Genomic DNA, 11,275 nt, shown 5'->3' on the forward strand with positions numbered 1-11,275 from the left:
TCTCGAACTATTCGCTTTGTTTTTTGAAACAAGTTATCACTAGGACCTGGCATTTGCCAGTTACCTGAGGCTAGCTGACCAGGGAATCCTAGAGACTTAACTACTTTGCCTTCTCAGAACTGTGCTTGGCTTTTGTTATTGTTTGGGTTTTTTTGTTTGTTTGTTTGTTTGGTAGCCCAGGTTGGCCTCAAACCCACTATGTAGTTGAGGCTGGTCTTGAATTCCTGATCTTCTTGCTCATGTGGGTCCTAGGAATGTAGGTACTAGGAATCAAAGTCAGGTCCTTGTGTGCACAGGACACTTACTGACTGGACTCTCCTCAGCTCTCCCTTCACCTTTCTTAGCTGCAGAGAGGCCAGAGCGAGGGCTGAGGCCGCTGAGGCCGCCCTGGACAGTGCTGTGACAAGCTGTCTCCACTGTGTCCGTGATCCCCACACTCAGAGGGAGCTTGTCTCCTGACAGCTGGGTCTCACAGCAGCACAGTTAATTTGCTGCCGTTCTTGAGGGGTGACAGCAACTTGAACAAAGCAATTAGGATGAAAAAGAGGCCCAGCTGCTTGGGGCCAGAGGAAAATAAACAGACTGGTCCACTGTGTACTCCACCGCCAAGAGGAGCAATCCTTCACAGGGTGATTAGCATTCCCAAACACAACCTCTTCCCCAGTCCCTGGGAGGAAGAGGGGCGTGGTTGCTATTCCAGGATCCCACTCTTCCCCAGGTGTACCTGTCATCTTTTCCTCAGGAAGTCTTCTCTGCCTCACCTGCTCCCCACCCCCACCCCTATCCCTTACTGTCCCTCCAGAAACTCCTCTGAAGTCCAAGGCTTGCTGTATACCTCCCCCAGGGATTTTGGAGGTTTTTTTGTTTTTAATTGGTCTATTAACTCATCCATTTGTTCTGTCGGAAGACATCCGTAAAACCCTACTCATTCATCTAACAGATGGTGCTACATCAGTAAATAACACAAACGAAAGTCTCTCGGAAACATAGCCCCGTGGTAAGATGCTTGCCTACTATGTTCAAAGCCCGGGGCTCAATCCCTAACACCATGGGTTGGAGGTTCCCTGCTGTCACAGAGTTCAAATTTTAGCAGGGAGAAAAAGAAAGAAAAAAAGGTGAAAATACAGCAGAGAAGATGATGCTAAATGCTATAGAGGAAAGCAAATGGTGGCTGGAGAGAAAGACCTCAGCAGTTAAGAGCACATACTGGCCTGGAGGTGGTGGCACATGCCTTTAATCCCAGCACTCGGGAGGTAGAGGCAGGTGGATCTCTGTGAGGTCAAGGCCAGCTTGATCTATAGAGTGAGTCCAGGACGGCCAAGGCTACACAGAGAAACCCTGTGTCAAAAAAACAAAACAAAAAAGAACATATACTGCTCTTGCAGAGGACCACATTTTGGGGTGTGTGTGTGTGTGTGTGTGTGTGTTAGTCAGTGTTCTATTCTGTGACTGTGTGCTTATGTGTGTTTGGGTAGAGGCATGTGTGTGCACATGTGTTTGCCTGTAGGCCAGAAGACAGTTGTTATTCCTTGGATGCCATCCATATACCTTTTTTTTTTTCCTTCCTGAGGAGAGCTCTCTCATTGGCCTAGAACTCAGCCTAGAACTCCCAGCCAGGGAGTTCAACATCTCTGCCTTGTCAGTGCTGAGATCGCAAGTGCATGCTTCCACATCCAGATCTTTTGTTTTTGTTTTCTTTGAAACAGGGTCTCTCTGTATAGCCTTGGCTGTCCTGGACTCGCTTTGTAGACCAGGCTGGCCTCGAACTCACAGCGATCCACCTGCCTCTGTCTCCCGAGTGCTGGGATTAAAGGCCACAGTGTGCCACTGTGCCTGGCCAGATCTTTAAGGTGGATGTTGGGGATTAAACTCAAGTCCTGTGCTTCCAAAGCAAACATTTAACAACTGAGCTATCCGCAGACTCCCTCTTTACCTTTCTTTGTTGGTGACTTAAAAAATAAACAAACAAACAAACAACATAGGCTCTTGAGATTGACTCCAGGTCTGTCTACTTGCACAGCACTTTAATAACGGGGCTATCTCCATAGTTTAGCTTTAAATTTTTTTCCTTTTACTTTATTTTATTTTGAGACAGTGTCTCTCTGTGTAGCCTTGGCTGTCCTGGAGCTTGCTATGTAGAGATCCACCTGCCTCTTCCTCTTGAGTGCTGGGATTAAAGGTGTACACCACCACACCCTGCTCTTGCTTAAAATTCTCAGTTAAATTAAGTCAACTCTGGGAAAACTTTATGCACACTGTATGGTCTTCACTATATATCAAAGACATCTTGGAAAGAAGGTTCCCTCTGAGCAACAGTCAAAGCGCAGAGACCCAGTACAGCAGGGCTCACCACAGCCTGGAGTTCATTTAGTTCAGAAAGAGCCCCATGAGCAGGTACATCTTAATGTCACAAGTGACATGAGTTCAGTATTGGTCAGGAGGTGTGAACAAAGAGACAGTGCTCCAGCCACTAGGAAAAAAAAATGTTCCATCACCTGAAATTGGAGCCAAAGGAGGGAATGGGTCCTTAACAGCATCACTCTGGGGCAGGGCTGAACAGTGGACTGACTTAATTATAAAGGACTATGTACTTCTATTTTAATGACTTACTATTGTGTGGCCCCAGACATCATTAAGTCCTGTGCTAGCCTGTGAGTGTGCACAAGTCTGTGTGTGCGCATTGTGAGGATGCACAGATTCTTTTCCGGAGAAGAAACCTATTAAAGTGATGGTTTTATTGCCCCCCACAAGACAGGAACCAGCTTCGTCTCTGACCTAGCAGACTTACTCCCTCACACCTTTGCCAATTCAGTGTGCAAATCTCTGTCTCAGGCGAGCTTTTCAACCAGCTTTGCATTCTTCCAGTTCCCTACTAGTGAGATGGATAAGTCATTGTGGATAATAAAAATTTCTTACGTATGTATATGTTCATGCATGTGTGTGTGTGTGTGTGTGCGCGCACACGCGCGTGTGAGACTGTGGAAGAAATGAATGTAGAAGCAGTTTCCCTGGAATTTGTAGGATACAAACGTCAGATTTTATTGTTGTGATTCATCCTCAGACTAGACTATTACAAAGGCTAGAAGATTCCACACTTCTGAGGCAGCTTATTTCAGCTTTGGGATACATATCAGGGGAAGAGGTAGCAAGTGACAACCCAACGCCAGGCTCCGTGCCCAGGAAGTACCATGCTGATGCTGTGTTCTGTACTTCTGAAGCCAGAGTGTTTTATGAGCCTTGGGTCCTGGAGGATGGAGACTATACTGGACCACTAAGAAGCATCTGCCCAGGACACAGCTGGGCTTCAGGGCTGCAGCAGGCATCTCTAACAGAAGCTGTGTTGAGCTGCTTAACAACACATGTCAGCAGCAGACCCTTAACTAGTGGTTCTTGTAAGACATTTCATTCTGCAGGTAAGGAAGTCCATGGGGTCTCTACACTTACTATCTGCATACAGTTAAGGCTGCACCTCCAACACAGAATGTCACAGACATCTATGAACACTGCAGGCAGCCAGGTCAGGAAGCTGGAAGCTGGATCAGCTGATCCTGCAGAGAGGAGGTGGGTGTGGGACTGACAAAAAGGAAGAGGAAGGGCACTAGAGGCTCAAGGAATGGTCACAGGAGAGACTGTGAGACAAGGAACCTGTGACGTATCTAGGAAGGAATGCGCTGAGATCAGCAGGGCTAGGCTCCTGAAGTCAGGAGATTCATATTCTACTGTCCCAAAGTGATCACAAAGAGAGAGAGAGAGAGAGAGAGAGAGAGAGAGAGAGAGAGAGAGAGAGAGAGAGAGAAGTCAAGCATTTACACCTGAGTGTTCCCTTTCCATCCCAGGCCCCCAAAAGCTACTGTAGGGAACCCTTGTTTCCTCCCACAGTCTGGCCCCAGGCTCAACTGAGTTAATTCAGTCCAGCCTGACTCACTGCTGAAATGTCCCCATCTTCAGCTGTTCTGATTTAGTGGCTGGAGCTTATAGAGATCCTGTCTGGTCCAGTCTATCCCCCATCTCTCCTCTTGGAGCACTCAGACTTTCTGGTCTGACCTCGCTCCTCCAGACTGTATTCTGTCTCCTCTAAGACACTTATGTATGTGCCTACGTCCTAGACTTGTGTTCTTTCTTTATCTTCCCTTCACCATACTGACTGCTTTAAGTTTCTGCTTGTTTGTTTGTTTTTGTTGTTGTTTTGTTTTTTGTTTTTGTATTGTGTGTTTGCTTTTTTTCCCCCCCAATCAGCATCTTGCTTTTAGTTTGGGGGTGGAGGCAAATTATTGCAGACCTTTTCCATCATCCTGACACTTCCATTAAGATGGGGTTTCCTGGGCTAGTCTCCAAGCTCCATGTGCCCAGGCTGACAACTACAGCTCCCATTAGGCCCAGCATTGTGTTGCAGCTTTCTGCCTGCTAATGAGCAGCTGTGGTTAACAGCTAGCCACGGCTCAATTGTTGCTATTCAAGCCTGGACTGCCCAAATCGTAACCCCATCCCTTTCCCTGAGACTGTGACCCACCAGCTCTCGGCAGACCCCAGTGATTTGAGGGCCCCGGCATCTGCGTTGCTCAGGGCTTTGTGGACGTCCATACCACCAGAAAGCAGCCCCGAGTGTCCCAATAGGGGGAAAGGAGTTTCCAAAAGCTTCTCAATCCAGGCTCATACAGCCAAGGCTAATGAAGACTCCCGTGCCTTCTGAAGTCATTCCAAACTCACAACTCTGGCAATGCGGTAGCCACAGGCCCAGTAGTGCCAGGAGGCAGCCGCAGGAGAAAAGTCTGTAAAGAGCCAGGCCGAGGAAACCCAGCCTTCTCTCTGAGCAGCCGCCAGGTGCCATCTTCAATGGCATAGACCAACGTAGCTACACGGTTGACAGTATAGACGGTGTCCCCACGCACCACGGATGTGAAGAGTGCTCCCTTGCTATTGACAAACTGGCCAGGTAGTGAAGTCCACTGGCCTGTAACCAAGTTGAGACAATCGATGGCACAGTGCAGGAAATCATCAGAAGGTCCGTTACGCACCACATAGAGACTGTCGCGATGGGCCACCATAAAGTGGCCGTAACTCTGCGAACGACACAGTTCAGCCACGGGCAGCCACTTGTCCATCTGCACGACATACTCCACAACGGCAGTGACATCTGCCGGCTTCCATAGGCACACAAAGAGGCGGCCACGAGCCTGGGCGCAGGGAACCCCCGTAGCCGGCTGCGGCAAGTCTGCCACGAAGCTCCAACAGCCTGTAGCCGGGTCATAGCACTCCACAGAGCTCATGGGCGTCCTCTGGAATTCACCACCAATGGCATAGAGGCGGCCTTCGAAGCCAGCTAGCGCCATATCATAGCGCGGCTGGTGCGGGCTGGGAAACTCGCACCAGGTGCCACCTTCTGGGTCGTAACAGAAGCCCAGCTCCACTACCTCCTTGCTGGCGCCACACACACCACCCACGATGTAGAGCTTGTTGCCCAGAGTGGCCACGCCTGCTAGCAGTGTGCTGGCCTCCAGGGGCAGAGCTGCCAGCGTGCGCCAAGCGTCCTCCTCTTCGTCCAGGAAGCACATGGTGCGCGATGCATCCTCTAGGAAGCCTGGTGTGGGTGTGTGCGTGCTCACGGCTACATAAGTGCTGGGTCGCAGCGCCGCCACGTAGGCTCTGGCCTCTGGCAGCTCCAGCTCTGCCACCAGCTCGTGCGCTCCGTCCCGGATGAAGAGCGCAGCACTGTGGAGCACGTCGCGCAGGCCGAAGGCGGCAGCCGCGTCGCACAGCAGCGAGCAGTTGTCCGAGGTGACGCTGTGTTCCAGGAAGCGCATGAGCGCCGGCGCCTGCAGGAACGCGGCGCACTCCACCGCCTGCAGCAGCTCGTCGTCCGCCGCCAGCGCCGGCCGCTCTCCACGCAGCACCCGCAGCGCCGTGCCGAAGCCCGCGGCGCTCAGCACACCCAGGCGCACCTCCGCCGCCCGCGCCTCCCGCATGCCGGAGCGAAAAAGCCCGCGGAAGAAGCCGCAATGCTCCACCAGCAGCGACTGCTCGGCCTGGAAGAGTTGGCCGTCCACCCACACCTGCACCGGGACCTCGGGGCCTGGGGGCATGATGAGCCAGAAGGGCGGAGGCTGCTGCCGCTGGGGGGCCTAGATATGCCTAGGGCCACTGACTCTGGGGCTACCCCGGGGCAGGGAGGGAAAAAAAAACTTCCCAGGGGGATATAAATACCTTCCTGGCTAAAGATAGGATGGCTCATGTGATGTGGCCCGCAGGCTTGGATGGCCGCCGGTCTCAGAGGGCATCTGGACACCTGTGTGGTCATCCACTTCTGTTAAGAGACTAGTGACAAGGGCCTGACAGATGGTCCAACGGATAAAGGGGGTTGCCTACAAGCCTGAGTTCAACCTGGAACCTATACAAAGGCGGGAAGAGAAAATCTACCCACAAAGTTGTCCCCGACCTCTGTGTTGGTGCTGTGGCATTCATCTTACCTCCACAGAGACTTTTTTGGTTTTGTTTTGTTTCTCCGTGTTAGCCTTGGCTGTCCTAGACTCTCTTTGTAGACCAGGCTGGCCTCGAACTCACAGCGATCCACCTGCCTCTGCCTCCTGAGTGCTGGGATTAAAGGCGTGTGCCACCACACCTGGCGAGACTTTTGTTTATTTTATTTTATTTTTTAAAGTCTCTCAGACAACTTTTTTTCTAAAGAAATAGTGACAAAACTAGCTAGATACTGAGTACCCACTGCATGCTGGACTCTGCCATGCCTGCTTGTAAACATATTGTAACTGGCACAGTACCAAACCGTGTGCCCTTATACAAAGCATGTACCTCGCCTCTGTTTTCTCATCGTTAAGATGGGGTCAATAGAAACACCTATTTACAGTACTGGGGACAAATTCATTAGGTGTTCTGAAAGAGGCCTGGAGAGTTTATGTGACTTGTCCAAGGTCATTCAGCTGAGGACAAGTGTTTATCAGTTCGAAAGAGTGGGGAAGGCAGGTTGAAGGAAAGAGACCAAGGAGCAGTTACATTGAATGGTTCAGGCCAGGGTCCTAAGGTGTGCCTCTGCCCATGCTTGCCGGTTAGTCCTATTAGTCCGCGACTCATGTTTTGCCTGCCTGTATGCAAGTGCATCACATTCCTGCACTGCCCTTGGATGGCAGAAGAGGACCTCAGATAGCCCTTATAGCTGGGCCTGGAGAGATGGCTCAGAGGTTAAGAATGCTGACTGCTTTTCCAGAGGTCCTGAGTTCAATTCCCAGCAACCACATGGTGGCTCACAACCATCTATGATGTGATCTGGTGCCCTCTTCTGGCCTGCAGCAGACGGAGCACTGTATACATAATAAGTAAATAAATAAATAATTTAAAAGGGGGGGGGGTGGAGGTGGAGAGATGACTCAGTGGTTGAGAGCACTGTCTGCTCCTCCAGAGGTCCTGAGTTCAATTCCCAGCAACCACGTGGTGGGTCACATCTGCTTATACTGGGATCTGATGCTCTCCTCCTGCATGCAGGTGCCATTCAGATAGAGCATTCATATACATTAAATAAGTAAAATCAGAGAGAGAGAGAGAGAGAGAGAGAGAGAGACGCCTTGTGAATGTGGGGAGGTAAGTACTGGGAGTTGAGGCCTGGACATGGGCTTGCTCTTAATGTTGAGTAGTCTCTGGAAACCCATCTGAGTCTTCTTTTGAGCCCTTTTCCTTTCGTGTAATGGAGCATCTAGTAAGCTCCTGTAAGTGGAAGCTGCCCCTCACCTCTGCGGCTGCCACCTTGAGTGGAGGACGGTACAGTTGTGGGTGAGAATGTCTTCTTCAAACAATAGCAGCTGCACTTAAGTGGCATTGTGATGCTGGGCGTGGTGGCGCACGCCTTTAATCCTAGCACTCGGGAGGCAGAAGCAGGCAAATCTCTGTGAGTTTAAGGTCAGTCTGGTCTACAGGGGAGTTCCAGGAAGACAGCCAGGGCAGGAACTCTATCTCAAAAAACAAAACAAAAAACAAACAAACAAAAAAAAAAGCATGGTGATGAAGAAGAGATAAACCTGTTTTTTAGGATTCCCAAGTGCGGGATAGGAATGGTCTTGTGAGAGAACAGGTGAGGTTAATTCACCAGAAGACCAACCACCTCTTGAGGGAGCTTGATTGTTGCCAGCTGAAAAGATCCCGTGAACTAACTCTGGGAGGAGATATATAAATGAGCCCAGAACTGGAGGCAGGGCTTTTTGGAGACTTGGGATAGTTTTGGCTGTTCATCGCAGGACTTCGAGATGCTCCTAGAGAGAACCACTTGAGGGAAAGGCTTCGGGACTCCGGCTCCTGCTGAGGTTCTGGGTTCTGGTTACTCTAGGTTCCAGCAGAAGAAATTCTGCTGATTGTGCCAGGAGAACCGTCCCTCGGAGCTGATATCCTTACGGTTTTGTTATTGTGTCCATTAATCCTCATTTCCTATTGTTTTGGCTAGTCGGGTTATAAGTGACGTATGCCCGGTCACTAAGTTGTTAATAAAATATATTGGTTAAGAAAATTGAGCTTACAAGGTGATAATCACTTTGACTCCTAATCTTTGCAGCCCTCTCCCAGAATGCTTGTTGATTAGACAATATCCACTTTTTACAGCAACACTATGAGTTGGATTCTTTCTCTAGATGGGGCCTGATATATCCAAGACTGGCTCCAAACCTGCTGTGCAGTGAGAATGATTCTAAACTTCCACCCTCCACCTCTCAAGTGCTGGGACTACAGGCATGTGCTAGCGTGGCCAGTTTATGTGGCGCTGGCGTGGAACCCTAAGCTTTGTGCACACTTAGCAAGGACTCTGCTTACTGAGTGGCACTGCAGCCCTGAACTAGATGCTGCTAACGCCCTGTTTGATAGTTAAGGAGACTACAGAACCAGGGGTTTAGGCCATGACCAGCAAGTGGCAGATTTAGGGCCAGAATGCAGCCAGTTTGACCCTAGTGTATGTGCCTTTAACCATGCTGCTCTGTTGCCTCCTGTGCTGTGAGTTGGGGCAGGGGCAGGGTGCAGTGGAAGGAACCTCAGGTTCATGAATTCCCATGATGACCTGGTACAAAGTGTGAGAAGGAGCCATACCCAAGGTCTGGCAGCTTGGGACAGACAGCCCCAGGCCTCCTGCAGGCCAACCCATGGCGCTTTCCCAATTGTGCATGGATTTCCTATTGACCATCTAATACTAGGTCCCCAAATCTCAGACAGAAAGGAGTTCTATGACCACCATCTCCCTCCACTCCACTCTGCGGGTGAGGAAACAGGGGACCAAACTTTGATAGGATGGTATATGCCTTTTGGGAGATGTTTGGCTTTGGTCTTCCTTTAGGAGGATGGAATGGCTATCCATTACCAAAAAGGAAGTAACCCAGCACTTGGAAGGCAAAAAGCAGGCCAATCACTGTGAGTTCGAGGCCAGCCTGGTCTACAAAGCGAGTCTAGGACAGCCAAGGATATGCAGAGAAACCCTGTCTCAAAAAACAAAAAACAAACAAACAAACAAACAAAAAAGGTAAGAGACAGGCAAGAGGCCTCTTCTGCCCTTCAGGACATAGACATAGAGGAATCTGCAGACCCACAGCAAATACACCTCCCTTAATGCACTCCCTAGTTCCCCCCATCAAATCAGGCCTGGGGTGTGGGGACCACTTGTGTGAGCCTGGGAAGCCAGAGGCCTGGAAGATACTGCCAGAAATATCTCAGATGCTTTGCCCCAGGGACCAGGCAGGAAGAGGGGAAGGGGATGAGGGGAGTAGGGTGGGCAGGAAGTCCCACGAGGACTATCCCAGGCCCTCTGCCAGTGTCCCGCCTTCCCTGAGACCAGACATTGGCTGGAAGGGCTTAGAATGTTCCAGGCAGTAGGTATGGCAACCCCTTCTTGGGGACAAGTGGACACTGTAGTTTTAGATCTTTGTCTATATCCTTGTTAGACCTTGGTGACAGGGAAGTGGGAGGCTTCCAGATTTGGGGCGGAGGGTTTTCCTTCAGCTCTGAAGGACAGAGTAGGACTGTGTCTACTGGCCCTATAGCCTGCTCCCCCACCTAGCCTGGCCCCATCCCTCCACCTGCCTAGCCTTGCCTCAGAAAGGAGAGGGGTGAGCGAGGGCAGATTGTCTGGACAGATTTGCAGTGTAGTTGCGTTCAGCTAGCCTGTTCAGACACCTAGTAGAAGCCAGACAGAGCCAAATGGAACCACTACAGGCCTCTCAGAGAAGGAGGCAAAGATCATAAAAGTGTTGCAGACTAAATGAAGTTTATCCTCCTGCCCATTTTTCCCCCACGTCAAGACCTCTTGAGTGGGTGGGGGCTTATGCACACACACGCCCCATTTCCACCTTCCAGGACCTGATGCTGGGGAGGGGGCCACATAAGGTAGAGATCACGGTTCTGCTTCTGAGCCAAGGCTCTGCCCTTTCCTTCCCCTCGGGGCCCAGCTGGTGTAGTGTGCAGCTGGGAGTTCCCTCCTCCCAGATCCGGAGTGGCCCTCTGGGATACAGAGAGGACAAGGAACTGTCTTGGCTGTGGGCGGACCACAGAGTTCCCAGGCCCTGCCCGACCCCTGCCCGACCTCTAACAAACGCCCCTCTCCACTTTGCACTCCCCACACTGACAGAGATGGGGGTGGGGAGCAAAGGCAGGCAGGCATCAAGCTCTGAGCCTCAGAGGAGCACAGACCCAAGCCTTATTCATATCTGCAGTCCCATGGTCAGCACCCAGTAGGTCCTTCTCTCTTTCTCTGTCTCTCTCTCTGTCTGTCTGTCTCTCTCTTTCTGTTTCTCTCTCTCTGTCTGTCTGTCTCTCTCTCTCTGTGTCTCTGTCTGTCTGTCTGTCTGTCTCTCCATCTGACTCTGTCTGTCTGTCTTTCTGTCTCTCTCTCTCTCATAAAAAACAAAAACAAAAACAAAAAACCAAACTTGTTTTGTTTTTGATTTTTTCGAAACAAGGTTTCTGTGTGTAACAGCCCTGGCTGTCCTGGTCTTGCTTTGTAGACCAGGCTGTCCTCAAACTCACAGAGATCCATCTGCGCCAAGCTCAAACAAAACAAAACAAAACAAACAAACAAACAAAAACTTTTAAAAGATTTATTTATTTATTTGTTACATGTATGAGTGTTTTGCCTGCATGTGTGTAAGTATGTGTACCAAGCGAGTGCCTGGTGCCGGCAGAAGTCAGAAGAAGGTGCCAGATTCTCCAGGACTGGTGTTAAGAATGGTTGTGGGCCATCATATGGGTGATGGGAACCCAAACTGGATCTTCTTCAGGAGCAATGGGTGTTCTTAACTGCTGA

The 11,275-nt window shown here is 50.4% G+C and overlaps 1 protein-coding gene across 1 annotated transcript; it reads right to left on the minus strand.

Annotated features, from left to right (window-relative positions):
* Positions 1-4,460: 4,460 nt before the first annotated feature.
* Kbtbd13 (kelch repeat and BTB domain containing 13) lies at positions 4,461-6,189 on the minus strand. The gene has a single exon (XM_051156667.1). It carries the CDS (start codon positions 6,078-6,080, stop codon positions 4,704-4,706), a length of 1,377 nt encoding a protein of 458 aa, XP_051012624.1. The 5' UTR covers positions 6,081-6,189; the 3' UTR covers positions 4,461-4,703.
* Between the last annotated feature and the right edge of the window lie 5,086 nt (positions 6,190-11,275).

Source organism: Acomys russatus, chromosome 14 (genome assembly GCF_903995435.1).
Source record: "Acomys russatus chromosome 14, mAcoRus1.1, whole genome shotgun sequence".
Classification (NCBI taxonomy): Eukaryota; Metazoa; Chordata; class Mammalia; order Rodentia; family Muridae; genus Acomys; species Acomys russatus.